Here is an 18,395-nt window from a genome sequence, read left to right on the forward strand (position 1 = left end):
TCTCACATGTGAGACATGAGCACCCCACGTTTTGCACCTCGGCTGTGCAGACTTGCTCAAGGCAGGGCTGCAAACAAGGGCTGGGTATTGACAAGATCCTTCTGATTCCTTTGCCTTGCGTGTCACCTTTTTACCCCCAGCTAACTCGTGATTACCTCAGAGTGATACAAGGACAACTATTGTTGAGCCTCCCTTCCCAAATGGCCATATTTGGTCTGTGGCCTGGTTTCGAACTTCAGCAGCCTGAGTGCTTTGTTATTTATTAACCCGAAACTCCAAATAGGACAACGAAATGCTATCGAGTGGCTGTCCAAGTCTGCCAGGAGCCCAAAGGTCCGTGTGTGTGCCCGGTACAATGCCAACCAGCAGCAGGCACACGGTCATGCTGCCCTGGCTCAGCCTGCCCCACAGCCTGTGCAGCCAGCCACCATTTACAGTGCCAACAGAGCAATGGTGCCCTTTGTGGCAGCCAGGCAGCAGTGAGTGGGATTACCAGGGGATCAGACTCAGCAAGCATGGGGTCACGAAAGGCAGGTACTGCTTGACCAACCTCATCTCCTTCTATGACAGGGTGACCTGCCTGATGGATGAGGGAAAGGCTGTTGACATGGTCTACTTGGACTCAACAAAGTCTTTGACTCTGTCTCCCACAGTATTCTCCTGGAGAAGCTGGCAGCCCATGGCTTGGACAGATGTGTTTTTCTCAGGGTAAGGAGCTGGCTGGAGGGCCAGGCCCAGAGAGTGGTGATGAATGGAATTAGATCCAGCTAGCAATTGGTCACAAGCCGTGCTCCCCCGGGGTTGGTTTTGGAGCCTGAACTGTTCAATGTCTTTACTTATGGTCTGGATGAGGGGATTAAATGCACCCTCACTAAGTTTGCAGATGACACCAAATTGGGGAGAACTGCCAATCTGCCGAGGGGTAGGAAGGCCCTGCAGAGGGACCTGGACATGTTGGATTAGTGGGCTGAGGCCAACGGAATGAAGTTCAACAAGACCAAGAGCCGGGTCCTGCTCTTTGGTTGCAACAAGTCCATGCAACAGTACAGGCGTGAGGCAGGTGGCTGGAAAGCTGTGGAGTAAAAGGACCCGGGGGTACTGTTGGTCTACTGAAGATGAGCCAGCAGTGTGCCCAGGTGGCCTAGAGGGCCAACAGCATCAGCAATAGTGCACCCAGCAGGAGTGGGAAGCAATCGTCCCTGTGCTCAGTTCTGGTGAGGCTGTACCTCCAGAGCTGCGTTCAGCTTTGGGCCCTTCACTACGAGAAAGAGGTCGAGGCCCTGGAGTATGCCCAGAGAAGGGCAATGAAGCTGTTGAGGGGTCTGGAGCACAAGTCTTATGGGGAACAGCTGAGGGATCTGGGATGGTTCAGTCTGGAGAAGAGGAGGTGAAGGGGAGACCTTATCCCTCCTCTACAACTGCCTGACAGGAGGTTGTAGTGAGCTGGGGATCAGACTCTTGGGGATCAGTGATAGGATGAGAGGTGATGGCCTCAAGTTGCACCAGGGAAGGTTCGGGTTGGATATTAGGAAAAAATTTCTTCTCCAAAATAGGGGTTGGGCACAGGCACAGCTGCCCAGGGGGTGGTGGGGTCACTTTCCCTGGAGGTGTTCAAGAGCTGTGGAGATGCGTTTCTGGGGGACGTGGTCAGTGGGCAATATTGTTGGTAGGTGGGCAGTTGCACTAGGTGATCTTAGAGGTCGTTTCCAACCTTCCATGACCCTATGACTCTATGAGAGGAAGCGGCCCAGCCGGCGGGTGGAGGATTGCTCCGGACATCCTGTGCCCCCGCTTTGCCACAGGGCACATGCAGACACATGATAAGGGGCACATCCTGCCTTGCCTATCCCTCAGAATCTTCCTGAGAGGGGAGGAGGATGAAGAGCTGAAGCATTGCTCCAGAAATAGCAGAACCCAAGTCCTACACAGTGCTGCTGTGAGCCCAGAGCCTCACCACCCACACCTCCAGCCAGAGAAGGGACCCCGTGGAGGGGCTCTGTGTGATGATTGTGGGAATCTGCTGCTCAGAGGCAAAAATAAAGGAAAAGCCAGCCTGCAGCAAAGCAGAAGGTGTGCTCACGGCCACAGCCACACGTGGCAGGGATGTGTGGGGATGTGCCCAGCCCAGCAGCCAGCACCTCCTCTGCTCTTGTGCAAGAACAGGACAGCCTGAGCTGAACCACCTCTTCATTACAGCGTGGTACAAAGGGTGGAAGAAGGAGATAAAGCAGTGCAGGGAGGAGCTGGGTCCCCAGCAAGGCCACCTCGTGCTGCCACCTTCGTGGGATGGGAGCTTAGCCAGTCTGACATAGAAGCTGCCCTTGGGCAGAGAGGCAGGGCATGGAGCTCAGGGCTACAGCCCCCATGGGCCCTGCAGCAAACATCTGCTTTTAGATGCAGAGATGGTAAGTGTATGGAAAGGCTCTTTCCTTCCATGTTCAAGGTGTGCCAGCACCTTTCACCAGAACCTTTGGTGCCCACCATCAGTGCCCATCCAGCACCCCCTGCTCCCCAGGCTCTCTGCCTCTCACTGAGGGCCTGGCAGAGCCACAGCCCCTCCTGGACACAGAGCTCAGCTCAGAAAAGCGAGCTGTCCTCTGAGCAGCGTCAGTGTCCCAGCACTTCTTTGGAAGATGGAAGTGAGGGAAAGGAGGAAATGGCAATTCCTGTTCTTGACTGACACAGCTGAGCATTCTGACCTCTCCTCTGGCCGCAGGGGGACGAGCACACAAAAACACGTGTGCACATATTAATAGGCACGCACACAGCTGCTCATTTTGTCTAAGGCCCCAAAGATGTTGTTCTTTGTCTTGTTCTCACTCCTCTATTTCAACCCGTCTCTGAGCCTGAGGATCTGCTCCTTCAATGTCAGGTCTTTTGGAGTAGCCAAAATAGCCAGAGCCGAGGTGCTGGATGCCGTGGTGAAGGTACGTCCACCGCCGGGGTGGGACGGGCGTGGAGCTCAGCGTGGGCTTCTCCTCTGCATCATCTTGCACTTCCTTTCTTTATTCATACTTGAATTCCAGGTAGAAGAATGAATGAGTAAATAATTGAAACCATTTATGCTGTAAAAGAGAAAATCAAGGCTGCAGTGGAGTAGGGCACTTGCAGTCCTTTCAGCTTGCGTGGAGTAGGGCACTCACAGCACTTGCTATTTCCTTTGGAATTTGAGTTAGGAATGGATGCAAACCTTTCTGCACGGTACGAGCAGCCCTTGCTCAGAACCCACAGAGCTTTGCTTTGTGATACGCTATTTATCTTGCTTAAGTGCTAATTATTCTGAAACATTCCCACCTAATTAAATGTATCCCCAAGATAGCAGAGCATCATCTCGGAGAGTGGTGTGGGACTGCAAAGCCTGATTGCTAATTTCTTTAGACAAAACCTCACCACCGTGCTGGCTCTGTGGAGCTGAAGATAACTTGGTTTAACGTGCGAGGAACCACGCTTGGGCTTCACAGCTTGGCAGTGCCCCCTGCAACAGCAGCAGGGACACGGGGCAGGAGCATGCAGCACACCGTGTGCCAGGCTGCAGCTCTGAGGCTGCTGCTGCTTGCTGTGCTGCAATCCCTTCAGTGCAGGCAGCAGTTCTGCACTGCACAGAGGCCAGACCCGCACTTCTGGGCTGGCAGCACTGCAGTCAGAACTGAGGGTGGGATAAATAAATGAGGAGCAGTGTATTTACAGTGTCAGGGCGCAGAAAGGGTTTTGTTTTCCCCACAGATATCACCCGCAGGATTTGAAGAGAAACAAAAGCAGCTCACACTGCCCCTTCCCTGCAGAGCTGAAACCACTCTGCTCCCAGTTCCCTCTCCCAGGGCCGAAAGGAGAAGGGCTTTGCTCACACTGCTTCCACCAACTTCACCCCAGCAGCCACTTCTTCCCTGCTCCCTCCTAAGGCCCCCGAGCACGCCAAGCACAGGCTTGCTTCTGCTCTTTCCCACTGCAGATCATCTCTCGCTGTGACATCATGCTGCTGATGGAGATAAAGGAGAACAAGAACAGGACGTGTCCCCTGCTCGTGCAGCAGCTGGCTGGGTAAGGCAGTGTGTTGTGCATGGGAAGGAGGCAGCTGGGGCGGGCAGCCAGCCCTGTGCCACCCAACCTGCTCTGAACATGGCCTGGGCTGGGCATTTCTAAAGACAATACCCCTTACAGGAGGCAGCTATTGGGAAAGATGCTCGGTCTGTGCTCAGCTCTGCACCTCTGTGCTGCAGGGACAGTGGTGGGGAGAGAGCTGGGCTGGGCGGGGCAAAGCTGGCTCGGGGCTGATGCGGGGGATGTGTTTTTGGAGAAGTGTGATCAGTGTATTCCCCTTTCACACTGGGGAATTCACTAAGCATCCCCTCTCCTTCCAGCCAGACGAAAGGGAAGAGGGAGTACAGCTGCGTGGTCAGCGGGCGGCTGGGCAGGAAGAGCTACAAGGAGCAGTACGCCTTCCTCTACAGGTATGGGCTGCTGGCATCTCCTTCCAGCATCACCTGTGGGGTCAGCACGCAGGCCAGGCCTGGGGCAGCTGCTCTGAGTGTCACAGCACTGCCGTCAGCAGCAGGATCTCTGCTGTCCTGTTGCAGGAGAAATCTGGTGTCAGTGAAACAAACCTACCAGTACCCCGACACCCAGCCTGGGGACGAGGACGCCTTCTCCCGAGAGCCCTTCGTCGTCTGGTTCCAGTCACCAAACACTGGTGAGGTGCTCTCAGCATCGCATCGTCCTGCCACTGCATGGCCACAGCTCAGCAGCCTGGGCTTCACAGCTGTGCCCGTGCTGGTGGCAGGGCTGGGGCAGTCCCGGTGTCCCCATCCCGGCCTCGGCTGATGAGCTCGAGCTGGGAATGCTGCAGTGACACAGCGAACACCCTCTGATGTGCAGCCAAAGCCATTTCTTCTTTAGGAAACCTGCTTTCCCAACCAGTCTGTTTTTCTTTGTGATTCACTGCGTGTTTACCCACTGCGTTTCGTTCTTCTTGTTTTTTATTTTATTTTATTTTTGGTTTCTTTTGCCTTGTTTTTAAGCTGTCAAAGAGTTCGCTATAGTCCCCCTGCACACCGCGCCGGAGATGGCGGTACGGGAGATGGACGAGCTCTACGACGTGTATTTAGACATAAAGCAGCGCTGGGACACCAAGGTTGGTCGACACGGGCACCACAGGGGCCTTTGCTGGTCTCATTTTGAACAGCTATCCTCATAAGTGCCTTTGAACCCCGCTCTGCCTTGCAGAACTTTGTCTTCATGGGGGACTTCAATGCGGGGTGCAGCTACGTCCCGCGGAAGCACTGGAAGAACATCCGCCTGAGGACGGGCTCGGAGTTTGCCTGGCTCATCGGCGACACGAACGACACGACGGTCAGGAGGAGCACCAGCTGCCCCTATGACAGGTTCCCAGCCCAACCTTCCCCTGTTTGTAACACCCTATGAGAAAACAGCACACGGAAAGGTGCTGGTGGCACACAGCCCTCAGAGCGGCTGTGAGATCTTCCCGGTGCAGGGGAGGTGCCCCGCCTGTGGTTTTGCACTGTGGCTCTTGCTCTCACATTCCTGATCTGAGGGCCGAGGAGTTCGGGTGTCTCACTGCCAAGGGAGGCGATGGCTGCCTGCGGGCTGTGCCACTTGCAGCTGTGACCACGCGGAGGCCTCAATGCAGCCCTCACCAGTGCCCCTTTCCTGCAGGATCGTGGTCAGCGGGGAGCAGCTCAGCCAGGCCGTCGTGCCACACTCTGCTAACATCTTTGATTTCCAGACGGCTTTTCAGATGAGTGAGGAGCAGGTAGGCACAGCCCAGCCCGTGCACCAGCAGAGCCGGCGTCGCCCAGCCGTGCAGGGGAGGTGCGGCGCGTCCCTATTGCTGCGCACCCACCCGGAGCGGCGCGCGCATCCCCTCCCCACCGCCCCCTGCCCATCTCCCGCAGGCGCTGGGGGTGAGCGACCACTTCCCCGTGGAGTTTGAGCTGAAGGCGCGCGGCGGCTTCATAGACTGGATGAAATCCAAGTTCTCCAAGATGGGCAGAGCAAGAAAGAGCCGCCGCTCGGGCTCATGAGCGTGCCAGGTCCTCTCACACGAGGACAGCGGCCTCGCAGCCGAGCGCGGCTCACCCGCTCGCAGCGAGCGCAGTATTTAGCGGGAACACACATATTCTGTCATGCTTCAAACGTTTTTGGGTGCGAAGGTGAACGGAACCTTCTCGATTGCAAATAAATGAGCTAGAAGCAGCACGCTGAGCTGCCCGCACCGCTCACAGCCACAAGGCGGCGATGCACAGACAGAAGGTTTCACACTGCACCTGTAACACACAGAGGGGCTCTGCAGCTCCCTGCAGGCAGCCGGGAATGCAGCAGTAAACCAGACTTCATTGTACAGCACCTATTTGGCCTCACAGCACAGAGATATGCTTCCCCAGATCACTGTTTAGTGCATGCCTTGTCACATGGAAGACATCAGCAGCGTGTAAATAAAACAGCGAAGGTTCATCTTAGCACACGGCCCTCGTTTTGTCTGCTGGCAAACAGATTCTCGTGTGGGGGAGGGAAGAGCTTGGCCTTTGTGCAGGGGGGTCTGTCTGGGGAGAGGAAATCTGGAGAGGGAAAATAAATCTGGAGCAGATCGTGCCAATGGGGGACAGCGAGCACCCCGACTTTCAGCAATTAATCTGAAAGCGATACGGCGTTTCATAAGCTGCCTTGATTGATGCTCCAGCCGAGGCAATAGGAAAGAAAGAGCCCTGATTTAGAACAAATATTTACATTGGGATTCTTATGGAAATGCCACTGTCTGGCTGACAGCAGCAGTGCTTCATGCGAAGGCTGAAATCAGTCCGGGTCCCCGGCCCCATATCTCAGCACACACAGTAGTCTTTCAGGTAGGGGCAACGCACGGAGGAGTAACGCTCCCTCCAGGACGGCTGTAATGGAGATATTCATTCACGACAAATGCGGCTCGGCCGTGCTGAAGAAGTTCATCCTTATTTGCCTTACCCGGCCGGTGGGGGCAGCGCGTCCCCTGGTGGCACGGCCGCAAAGCCCAACGGCTGCGCCCTGCTCGGGCCCACGCAGGGGACGGCCGCGTTCCGCGGGAGCGCGCAGCACGGATTCGCAGCTGTAGAAATGCACACGGCAGTGCTGCGCTGAGCAACGCCCAGCCACGCCACGCAGCTGCACGGCCGGGCTGCCTCCTCCACCTCCTGCACACAGCCCTGAGCCACAGCCCCTCTGGGGATGGGGTGGACTACATACGAAGAGAACCCACTGTTGTTTTTCACATGCACATTTTAATGAAGCAAACATCTCTATTTAATAAGTTATAAGATACAATTTTACAATCCTGCATTTTATTCCAGTTTATTTTGTTTTCGCTTCCTAGTTTACAACCATCGTGAGCGTTTCACATTAAGGCACAAAAAAAAAAAGCACAGTAACAAAAAAAAAAACCAAAACCCACCTTCCTTTATTTCCCCAATCAACTGTGCTCGAGGGTAGTGCATCCGACTGAGCTACAGAACTGTAAGCATGAACTTCTCCATAGGGACACACAGCGACGTCTCGACAGCTTCTCAACAAATCCTACCTCGAGTTAAAAGCTCACGTGCAGAGCTGTGCTAAAGCCCCAGCAGCCAACAGCAATTCAGATACATGCTTGGAAAGCAGTACTGAGTAATCCAGGACAAACACAACGGGAGTTTTCACTCCTTGACCCCAGGAAGGAATCCCCTCCACAGCACAGAAAGGAATTTCGGAGGAGATGAGCGTTGATTTGGGTCACATCCTCAGACTGAGAGAGAATAAAAGGGCACGCAGCAAACAAGGTTTGGCGGTTCATCTGTCTGCAGATTTACACACCCACCCTCCCCCCCGATACCCGAGTACAACGTGGGTCCACACCCAGGCTGGCTTTGCACCACCTCACTTATCAGCTGGCAGCCTCCACAGTGCCATGCTCTGACCCTCGTGGGCTGTGGGTCACTCAGATGAGAGCTGTGACTGGCGTGGCAAGCTAGGAGCTCCACTGAACGCAGCCAAGCTGGGGCTGCTCTTAAGAAGGCAATAAATCAGTTGGGAGTTTCACCTGTAAAGCAACATTTGGGGAATTTCTCCAGAATCCCGAGCTAATTAAAAAAGGCAATGCTAGCATCGTGGCCAAAAAGCTACCGGTACACACTGACAAAGCGTTAACGTAAAGCCTGGAAGCAATTTCCAGTCTGCTTTTGGTCTGCTATAAAAGATACACTTTTCCTAAATGTAAACCATTAGGCAAAGCATTTTCAAAAACGTTTTAAATGTGAGTGGTACAGCCACCTGGAGTAGCCTTCTATAACGTCAAGCGTTAAAATGGATCAAGTATACAAAGGCACCTATCATAGTACCAGTTTCATCTCATTTCTTTACAGAAAAGCATTTGAACTGGGGACAGCCCAAGTCATATTCCATAACTAAAACGTAAGGTCTCCAGTCAAATAAAATCAGTAGTTAAGATACCCAATTACGAAGACAAATTCCAGTTTTCAATTAGCATCTAGAGTCTTTAACATCCACGAGGGAAATTAGTGTCTGATTCTCTGAACATCGACAGTGACCCGGACAGCACTGCAAAGGTACAATTTGAGGAGGATGTGAAACAGATTCGCGTTACGTTGGTAACTAGGACAGAAGTGAAATGCTTGTAAAAACAACGTTACAGAGGTTACTTCTGAGTGTACTGAAATGTGAGCCGTGGGTATCTAGATACTGCAATTTGCAACGGGGCTGCACCCAGTGTAACTGCACGGCCGCACCACGAGCGCACAGACCGACGGGAGCGGGGGGGCTTAGGGAACTGTGACATGGAAGGGGCTCCCGGGGATGTGCTCGTCACCCCACTTCACTGCCAGGATGTAGTCGCCCCTCTCCTTCACCACATACGTCACGTTGTACTGGTGGTTGCCCAGATGCTTGATGGAAACCTCTTCGCATGGGATTGTAGGTCCGTGGACGCCGACCAGCAGCATATTGGAACCTACAGCAAAGTCACAGTTAGCACTCCCGCGCTTCGACACCCAACCACGACACCTGCACAGCCAGGTCATCACCTCAAGCTCTGAATTTTAACTCTGCAAAATGCAGATTTACAGCTAGAGCACGGGTCAGCTCTCAGAGCGCTGCCAAGAGTTCCCATGAACTCCCAGCTGCCCGTTCACAACCTCACGCTCCCCCTCTTCCCTAACGCAGCACTTAACAATGAACCAAAAGCTGTTTTAGTGCAAAGACATCCAGCTAAACCATTCAGCTGGCTCCTGTTCCCTTACCTGCTTTGCTGCAGTCCACAGAGAAGGAGCTTTTCTGACCCACAAAAGCCTTTGAGAGTCCTGCTCCACGGGAAACCACCTTGCTGGCATCTGAGGTGGATTTGGGAATGGCACTATAGCAAGTTTCAGTTGAGGACCTTGTCACCGACTCTACCATGATGGAAGAGGTTTCGTTTGCGCTGCCTGGGGTGACCAGTCGCTGTCCTGGAAACAGAGAAGAGTCCTGATGCTCAGATTCACCCCATCTGAAAGGCAGTCAGAAGGAGGCTTTGCAATCCTCCTAGTGACTAGCATGCATTCTGCATCCAAAATGCATTTTCAGAGAGGAGCAACTTCCTTCTTCGGTATTTAAACCGACATCATCCAGTAACACTGCCAGCAATCCCATCCCAGAGCCCTTAAGTGGTGAAAGGACCACAGGAACTTCAGGATTCATTAAGCAAAGCTTGCTGCTGGAGAAGAGTTAATTGTGCTCCAATCACCAAAACGCCAAAAATGGCTCGAGCTGGCAGAAAAGCAGGTGCAATATTGCAACAATCCATTTTGAAAGCAGAGCATGTCCCAGCCAGGGGAGCGTGGTCCCTGCTGCCCACCCCAAGACCACCACCACGTTCCTCTAGCTTGGGGCAGCAGTACTGCTTCAACACAGCACCGAAGAGAAAGAGCCCTCAGATGTAAGACCAGCCTTCCTCGCATCACCTGCAAGCTCCCAGACACAAGGGCCTTCAGTCAGGCCAGAGATGCACCAAGATGAAACCAAGAGGGGTATCAATGGTGCTGTCAGCGTGCAGCTTTCAGGCTTCGGGGAGGAACAGGGCTAAATAAGCCACACATCCCCACTGCTGAGGCAGCACCCTAGAGCTAGGTCACGATCTAGCATCTCCCCATGACACCATTTCACGGAGTCTAGCTGACAAGCTCTGAAACCCACACAAAGCCTCTGCCTCTGGCACTCCTGCCCCGGGGTCTGGCAGTGGTGGAGAGAAGCACGCTGCCTCTCGAGTGGTTGGCACCAGGCATCTCAACTGACTGCTGTCTCCGAGGGACAAACTTGCTGAGTGACACAAAGTACGTCGGGCCCACAGTAAGTACTGGTTAGCTTTTTACCTGTAACCTTTGCCTTGAAGGGGCTGCCCACTATGTGGTTAGGTCCACCATATTTAACTCCAATTAAATAGTTTCCTGGAGCCATGGGTGTGTACATGACTTTGTAACCTTCTGGAGTTTCCTGGCAGTCCATTTTCACCTTTGATGGCCCTTCAATTGTAACAGAGAGGGTACCTGGACCAGCCTTGGTCGTGTTAATGAAAAACTCCGACTGTAACCCTAGAAAGACGTAGCACAGTAAGACACACTCTTCCTGACACCGTTGATACAAAAGCAGCCTCACTTATTAAACAGGAACCGGTGACTTGGTGCAAGGGTCAGGAGATCCCTTCAGGACCAAAAAGGAAGTGTTTCGGCATCAAAAAGCCAGCTCCAAAGGGAAAGGCACGACTCAAAATGGGGCCCTCCTGCCTGGGGCTGCTCCGTGCCTGAGCTCGGGGCAGTTTGGAGCCGTCTCACCACTCAGGCCATAAATCAGCAGTGAAGGGCCCACAAGAAAAGCGAGAGAGACAAGGGCTGAGAGGTCTCCTGGAGGAGACGGCTGTTTGAACTGCTCTGCAACAACACTCCAAGCAGTGTGTGGAAACAAAAGCTTGTTTAATTACAGCATCTGGTTTGCAGAACCGAATTACTGGTGCTAATACTAAGCCAGTGACACAGTGCCAGCAGCGCGAGAAGAATTCGAGCGAGGCTCTCAGTCCCCCCACGTAATTTACTGTCAAACTCCAGCTTCAAGTATTTACGACCTTTGGGTTGTTGTATCAGATGCTGCTGACGAAGAATAAAGGGCTCAGGGGCGACCAAACCGAGACAGCCATGGGAAAGTGTACTCCAGTGAGACCGAAGCACGCAGTGCGACGGCAAAGCTGGGGGAAACTTCTGTCCTCTCTGCACAAGAGGCGGCTGTGTTGCAACGCTGGGAGCAGCACCGTGCTCGGCTGCTTCAGCAGGAAGCCACACACATGAAGGCTGGCCTTGTTGGAGGCTGCAGGCACACGGCCCCAGGTTCAGGTGCTCAGCCCCCAGTCATGGCTGTCTCACACTGGGGCATTGTGCAGAACTGCTGCTCCGCAGCTCCCAGGGCAGCACGCCACGAGCAGAGGCCAGGAGCCAACAAGGGGCACAGAGTAACAGTGCTGAAGCTGAACAGTCTATTTAGATTAAAAACAACCCTGAGCACCTTTATAGGCAGAGAAAAATTCCCCTGTCCCTGAAGTATCAGTGGCTAGTATTAACAAAGGCTTTTGTTTCCACCTATTAGCGCAGTGAAGGCAGTAATATCTTTATTTTACGTGCTTCCAAAAATCAACTGCTTGGTTTCTCCAGAGCAGCACAAGCTTTGGCCAAATAACTGCAACGTTTTGGTTTTTTTTTCCCTACAAGGAAAAAGATATATATATATGAAATAGAATCCACAAAAGACAGAAAGTAGATAAGATAAAGGAAACTTGTTGTCACCTTGCACATCAAAGGGGAAAAAAAAGAACAGTTCTGCTCTGCTGTTCAGCAGTGTGTGCGGCCCACGGGAGCACACCATTTAACAGATCAAAGCACAGATTTTGGAACGCTTTCATATTTTCTCAAAAAGACCAAAATCGTATAAATGACAAAAAAATTATCTGCGTTCTTAGGTTGAGAACTGTCAGCTGGGGCAGCTGAAGGAGATAAATAGGGTCAGTATTCATGCTGCACCTGAAGCACGTACGGAACACTACAAACAGAACACAACACACCACATTGCCTACATGTTGCACGGTAACTTGAAATCTCTTGGGGGTGCAAGCACTAAGGGGAAGCTAAGAGGGTGCACCCTGCAACCAAGGGGTTAACAGGGGTATGCAAGTTAAACTCCTCAGACTAGACAGCCAGCTGGACGACTGCATTCACTACAAGCTGCTGGAAACCCTGCTCCACTACTACCAAGTTACCAAGTTTCAGGACAAAGCAAAATAAATCTGTCGATGGCATTCGTTCCCCCTCGGTATTCCACCCACTCTGGAGCACACATGCAGTGCAGTTGCTGACTGCTTTCTGACGGCCGTGGAGTTCTGCAAAAGCTTTGCAGACCTCATGTGAGCAGTTCCCACGTGGAACTGAGCCAAAGCATCTCCAGAGCTGCAGGGGACCACCTACATGGAGCTCAGCCGCCCCACAGACCAAGGAGCTTTTGCCACAGTTGCTAGTTCACAGAGGTGTTAAGTTTGCTGAGGCTCAGTGCAGCATGCAGACCTGTTAGTCGATGGTTATAAGACTTCAGGAGCATGCGAGAAAGCAAAATTAGTCTGCACTCAGGTCAGCAGAGCACGTGCGTCAGTTCAGCTGTCTCAGCAATGGCAGTGATGTAAAAATACGCCTAGAAAATAGCTTCTAGCCCTTTCCAGAAAGCCAAAGGCCAGCGAGGGAGCTGTACGAGAAGGGTTACCCGTGGTGCCACTCTCCAGGCCTGGTCCATAGGCTGTGACGAGCGAGGGGTTGCCCGCCTGGCCCGGCTCTCCAACGCGCACCTTGAAGGGGCTGCCCACCACGTGGCTCCCGTTGAACTTCACATCGATGGAGTGGATGCCGTTTTCGTGGGGGATAAACCGAACGGCGTACTTGTCTGCAGAGAAAAGAGGCCGTCCTGATGTCCCAGAGGTGACATCAGCAGAAGCTGAACTCAGCCCCGGCTAGCAGCCTGAGCAAGGCTCCACACCCTTTCAACATGTTTTGATCCCGGCATAAGCAAACCCAGCCACGCAACCTGCTACGCTCCTTTTTAAGTTGGAAAATGAAGTCTTTAGCGCAGGAGGTGTGAGGGGTTGCATTTTCACCTTGTCTGCTAGGAGCTGATCTCAGCTGTCGCTGAGCCTGCAACCCAGGCTAAGAGCTTTGCCCTGCCCAGAGCTAGACGTGACTGCTGAGCCACAGCCCAGCCTGCCAGTGGCAGACAGAACAGCTAGGGAAGGCAAGCCAAGCTGTACCAGGCAGGCTGAGCGTGCTGCACCGACACCAGAGACAGCACCTTTATTTAGGAGCCACTCAGCAATTTGCTGGTATTTCACATTTTCGAACGCACATTCACCCAGAGGAGCGGCTGACCTTCCCCAGCTGGGAAGCAGAGAGACTGGCACAGTGCAGACCATCACTCACTCAGGCTTCAATTGAAAAAGGAAAGCTCAGTGCTGAAACAGGTGCTGAGCTTTCTGTAGTGTTTGCTTATGTTCAGTTTCCCTGACGTTCTATATGAAGGAGCGAGTGTGAGTTAAAAATAAACTACTGGTCAGAGATGGAAGCGTAGCTTTGAAAAATAAACTCCTTCATTGGCTAAATTCAACAACCACATCATGCTTCACCCCCTTCCTTTATGAATAACGTCGCTGTACTGGCAAGCCAAGGCTTCATGTGAAAACTCTAACTTAGAGTTTGCCCTTTAATATCAGTACGTTAGAGAAGTGAGGGCTCTGTCAGCTCACCAGCTATCTAGGAAAAGCATTGCTTACACAACTCCTGCTGAAGCTGCTGACAACAAATGAGCATGGAGCTCACTCCTCAGTGGGCTGTCAGCAAACCAAGGGATTAAACCCGCTCGCTAAGAGGCAGGGAATGTTTGTGTGTGTTCTGATTAACATCAAACCGTTCTCACCTGGCTCCAGCTCAGACACATGGCACTCTTCTACAGCTCCGGAGGGGCTGTGGACTTTAGCATCAATCTTGCCCTTTGCCCCGTTCAGCCTTATGGCAAAGGATGCCGGCTGATTAACTTTTAATCCAGATTCCTGGGAATGCAACAGTCAGATTACCAAATTTAAAATTTTGTTTCAAACAGCACAAGATCTGAGGAAGGGAAATAACCGCTCGGGCACAATTTCTTTCAGATTTCAACAAAGGACAGCACAGTGACTTAGAGTAATTCTCAGGTCAGAAGGTTCTCCACTCTCACACAGTGACTGATTTAAGTCACCTACGTGGGCTGATTCTTTCAATAGTCCCAGACCGTTTTTGGAAGGCAGACAACACTTTTCCAGATCAGGCAAAGGCATGTTTACACGCCTGGCCACCCGCTATCACTGAGGTCAGGCCCCTGTATTCAGGCACTTGATTCAAAGGATGTTTAAGCGACAGCTCCGTTATCAGCCCGTTCATTCATTCCAGATTCATTCAGGGGGAAAGCCTCAGATAATCCCATTGTCTGAAAAGAGTCATAGGCATGTTTATATTTGCCACAAGAGGCTACATTTAGAAAGCTGCCACAAAATGTCTTAAAATGAGAAAGCAATTTAAGGCACAGGACCAGACGTGGCCATGCTGCAGAGCACTGCTTGCTGAAGGCAGCTCCGTTCTGCATCCGTGTGGCACCACTCCTCACAGCCACTGCAAAGCTTGTGCAGCTACGAGAGGCAATGTTTTTTGCTGAACATACTTTACCTGATTTCATTTTCAATTAAATCCTGGAGAGGTAAATAAATGCAACCGAGTAGAACTGAGGAACGATCTACACGAAGCAAATCCCTGGTGCGGGTTTAGCTGCACACTGAGCTCCTTTACAGAACACTCAGCTTTATCTGCCTCTCCAGGACATAACTGAAGTGGGTATTCCTGTCAAAAGTCTTTAAATGAAACACAAGAGAAACATCAATACCACAGTGACTAATTAACGCCCTTGTAACTCCTTGTTAGAAGAGACACTATTGGAACAGGCTGTCACAGTTCACTCACACAGTGAATGTCCAGGCAAAGACTGGGCTGAGCACATCAAAAAAGCCTCAACTGAAGTCTTAACTGCTAATTGCCATTCGATGAGGACTGAGGTACAGTATATTTAGACACACGTTCTCAGTCTCACTTCCAACTTTCTGGCTTCAGAGGCTTAAGTCAGACCTTTAATGCTACTTGTACTTTAATGCAAGTAACCACACACACACATAATAGTGAGGTTAACAGATGGACCCAGACCAACTACAAAGCTGGAATTCACTCATACAGACTTTTGCTGCCATTCGTGGATGAGCTGATCTGTGACTGTGTGGTTTCCTGATGTCAGCCAGAGCGAATTTGTGCGCTGACTCCAGTGTGGGGCCCTGTCCATGCCCATGCCAGCACTCAAACAAGGCTGCAGTAATGTTCCTACATGGCCTACACTCTCTTGCCCGCAGAAATGCAGCTTTCAGCCCACATGCTGACACAGCAACTCAACTATCAGCGTGATCACTGCTTCGTGTTCACGTTTCAGGTTTGACTGGGTCACCCCAAGCTAAATCGAGGGGAAAAGCAAGTTTTATCTCCTCCTTTTCTTTTTCACTGTCAGACATTAACAGCTGCAGTACATGTATTCTAGCCTTCTGCCTTCAAATCCAAGCTAGCTAGAACCAGGCCAACTCTACCAGCCTGTAGTACCAAGCTCCCAAAAACCTCTCTCTGCCTGCAAGCTGAACTTGAAACCAAGCACTAACCAAGGCAAGGTTATCACTAAGAAAAAAGAACCACCACTTTGGTCTCAGAGAACAAGGACGGAATCAGTCTCTGTGGCAAGCTGTGGGATGTTTCCTTATGTCTCACCTGAAGGCTAGTGACAGTGAGCCTGCGAGCATCATCAGACGGGGCGATGATGGGAACCAGGTAGGGGCTTTCAGGAATGTGCTCATCATTGAACTTTATGGACACCTCATAGTTGCCTGTGGGGAGAAAAGATGCAGTGAGTTTCGTCAGCGTCTTTGGAAGCAGCCTTCCGTTTTATTTCAGTGTATTTTGGTCTTGGTACGTACCTGGCTCTTGAACTATGTAAGATACACCACAAGATCCATCTTTATGGTCTTCAAAGGCTATTTCTGCTTTACTTGGACCTTCCACAGCAATGGACAGTCCTCCAGCTCCAGCCTCCCGTGTCCATATGCTGAACTCAGCTGTTGAAGCACAGGAGAGAACATACAACTGTAAGTTTGCTGCAGCTGGGCTCCAGCTTCCTTCTGACAGACTGCGCAGCATCCATAGTTATGTGTATAAGAAATGGTACATCATGCCAAGGCCCCAGGGAGCAGTTTCCTAAACATGAGTTTATCCACCTGCACGATGCAGCAGTACTATTCCTTTGTTTCTCTGCTGATGGCTCCTGGTGATTGAGGTGACCTCGCAGCGTCACACTGAGCTCTGCTCAGGCTCTCCAAAGAGAGGCTCCCATAGGGACCAACAGAAACCACTGCGTTTGTGCACAGCGGGCACTGGAAGCTGAGGGCATAGGACTCACCTGGGACACCCGTCTCTCCACGCTCCAGCCCTGGGCCTCCAGCTCTCACTTTATGGGCTCCTCCCTCACCGAGCGGTCCCACAGTGAACTGGAAGGGGCTGCCCGGTACGGGCTGCCCTCTGTATTTGACATCCACCGTGTGGACCCCCATTTCTTGTGGCACAAAGCGGACACAGTAGGTGTTCTTGTCAACTTCTACTATTTCCGCATCAGAGTTTCTTCCCGAGGGACTGGTTACCTGGGCTGTCATGTCCCCACAGTCAATTTCTAAAGAGAAAAAAAATACAAAATGAACAAGAGTGACAAAGTGGTTGTGTATTTTTTTTTTTTATTTTTTTTAAACTCAGCTCAGCAGATTACACAGCACAGATGACAGAAGGGGCATGTAGGTGTTATCCCAGCTAGGTGTGTGCTGCAAAGCAGCCAGCCCGACCAGTTACAGCTCACCAGGTGCTATGGAGGCGGGTGAGAATGTTGGGCAAGTGCAGCCAGCCAGAACTGCTCTACGTGATTCACCTGTGCCAGGCAGCAGTACAAACACTTAAGAGTCAACCCTGGAGACAGGCTGAGCTGAGCAGCCCATTTTTCCAGCTTGCTGTACACAGAACAGATTAGGGCTTCCCCTGGTATTTATTTCTCCATACGGTGATCATGGATATGTTTATCTTTAGCAGTTCAAAGAGACCACATTACCAGTGCTTCTTCCCTAAGCTGTCTTAACGCGAGGATAACTCAGCACTGAAGTTCATACTTCCATTGCTTCAAGTTACACCTACATCACGTAAGTACAAGCTATGATTATGGGAAAAAGGATATTGCTTACCTGGGATTTTCAGGTTCAGATCACATATGCTTCCAACTGTTGCAACAGAAGGAGCCCGTCTGGCTCGTGTGATGCTCTCCTTAACTCTTCCCTCACCACTTATCTTCACAGTAAATGGGCTGCCTGCAAGTAGCACAGCAATTCATTCCTCCTCTGCTCACCGTACATTGCACCAAGGAGAAACGTGAATGTTTCCTCTAACTGGTACCATATCAAAGTGAAAGTCTTACAGTCAACTTACAGAGAATTCCAGGTGAAATACAACCATGTAACCAGAACAGCTCTGGATTCTTGGCATGGAGGGTACCAGTAAAACTTCCTTCAATCTTCGGGACTTACCATCTGCACCAGATCAGCCAACCCACATGCAGTTCCAGCACTAGACAGCTAGGCAAGACCTCTGCTGTACTAAACAAAGGTGGAAACACTCCCACTTACCTGGAATATGTTCATCTGCAAATTTAGTGGACACGATGTACACGCCAGGTACAGTTGGAAAATAGGACACTTTGCAAGTTCCGTCTTCGAGGTCTTCAGTTTGGATATCTACCTTGCTGGGTCCTTCAACTGCCAGTGAGATCCCACCATATCCTGCAACAAAGATAAGTAACCTCAGACTTCCATAGTGATATAATAAACATGACTGAAACCCAAAACAGCAGCTAATCACTAGCCAGCTTGTTTCAAAAAGACCGTGTGGGGCTGCACGTCATTTTACAAGAATTTTTGTGATCTGAGAAGGTAAGAACGCATTTAAGCATGCATTCAGCTCCTAAGATGCTCTGACCATGTCTCTTTTACTTCATTAACATTGAAATATTAGCTTCAAAGACTGTGGTCAAGGCTCCACATTAAATGAACACGAAAATAAATTGTATCTTCCTCATTTCCTTCTTGCTGTACATGATGATTCTAGAACCAGCCTCAACAAATGAAAGAAATCCCTTCCAGTGATAGTCCTTGCTAGCTG

General features: G+C 51.3%; 2 protein-coding genes across 6 annotated transcripts in view; one reads left to right on the forward strand and one right to left on the reverse strand.

The window, feature by feature from the left end:
- The first annotated feature begins 1,970 nt into the window (after positions 1-1,970).
- Positions 1,971-6,045, forward strand: DNASE1L3 (deoxyribonuclease 1L3). The gene is made up of 8 exons (XM_065749335.1): positions 1,971-2,927; positions 3,950-4,038; positions 4,359-4,448; positions 4,575-4,687; positions 5,016-5,128; positions 5,221-5,378; positions 5,671-5,767; positions 5,910-6,045. The coding sequence occupies exons 1-8, from the start codon at positions 2,796-2,798 to the stop codon at positions 6,036-6,038; spliced, it is 921 nt and encodes a 306-aa protein (XP_065605407.1). The 5' UTR covers positions 1,971-2,795; the 3' UTR covers positions 6,039-6,045.
- A 1,798-nt stretch (positions 6,046-7,843) lies between these two features.
- Positions 7,844-18,395, reverse strand: part of FLNB (filamin B) — a 65,160-nt gene continuing 54,608 nt past the window's right edge. For 4 of the 5 annotated variants that reach the window (XM_065749751.1, XM_065749749.1, XM_065749748.1 and 1 more), the window contains 10 exons: positions 17,864-18,016; positions 17,426-17,548; positions 16,603-16,869; positions 16,124-16,261; positions 15,918-16,033; positions 14,005-14,137; positions 12,805-12,981; positions 10,383-10,601; positions 9,276-9,479; positions 7,844-8,986 (listed from right to left, as the gene is read on the reverse strand). In XM_065749751.1, coding sequence (XP_065605823.1) covers positions 8,799-8,986; positions 9,276-9,479; positions 10,383-10,601; positions 12,805-12,981; positions 14,005-14,137; positions 15,918-16,033; positions 16,124-16,261; positions 16,603-16,869; positions 17,426-17,548; positions 17,864-18,016 — 1,718 coding nt within the window. In that variant the 3' untranslated portion in view covers positions 7,844-8,798. The remainder of the gene's footprint in view (positions 8,987-9,275; positions 9,480-10,382; positions 10,602-12,804; positions 12,982-14,004; positions 14,138-15,917; positions 16,034-16,123; positions 16,262-16,602; positions 16,870-17,425; positions 17,549-17,863; positions 18,017-18,395) is intronic. The other variant, XM_065749750.1, reaches the window with a different exon arrangement.

The sequence above is a fragment of the Cyrtonyx montezumae genome, unplaced genomic scaffold (assembly GCF_038088225.1).
Source record: "Cyrtonyx montezumae isolate F1298 unplaced genomic scaffold, pur_monq_1.0 scaffold_6, whole genome shotgun sequence".
Taxonomy (NCBI): Eukaryota; Metazoa; Chordata; class Aves; order Galliformes; family Odontophoridae; genus Cyrtonyx; species Cyrtonyx montezumae.

What these genes read in the sequence shown, in the direction of transcription:
- DNASE1L3 (XM_065749335.1), top strand. Translation starts at nt 2,796, where the DNA reads ATGTTGTTCTTTGTCTTGTTCTCACTCCTCTATTTCAACCCGTCTCTG. An exon ending in GTTCCAGTCACCAAACACTG is followed by an intron (nt 4,688 to 5,015) that starts GTGAGGTGCTCT and finishes CTTGTTTTTAAG; the next exon opens with CTGTCAAAGAGTTCGCTATA. An exon ending in AGCAGCGCTGGGACACCAAG is followed by an intron (nt 5,129 to 5,220) that starts GTTGGTCGACAC and finishes TCTGCCTTGCAG; the next exon opens with AACTTTGTCTTCATGGGGGA.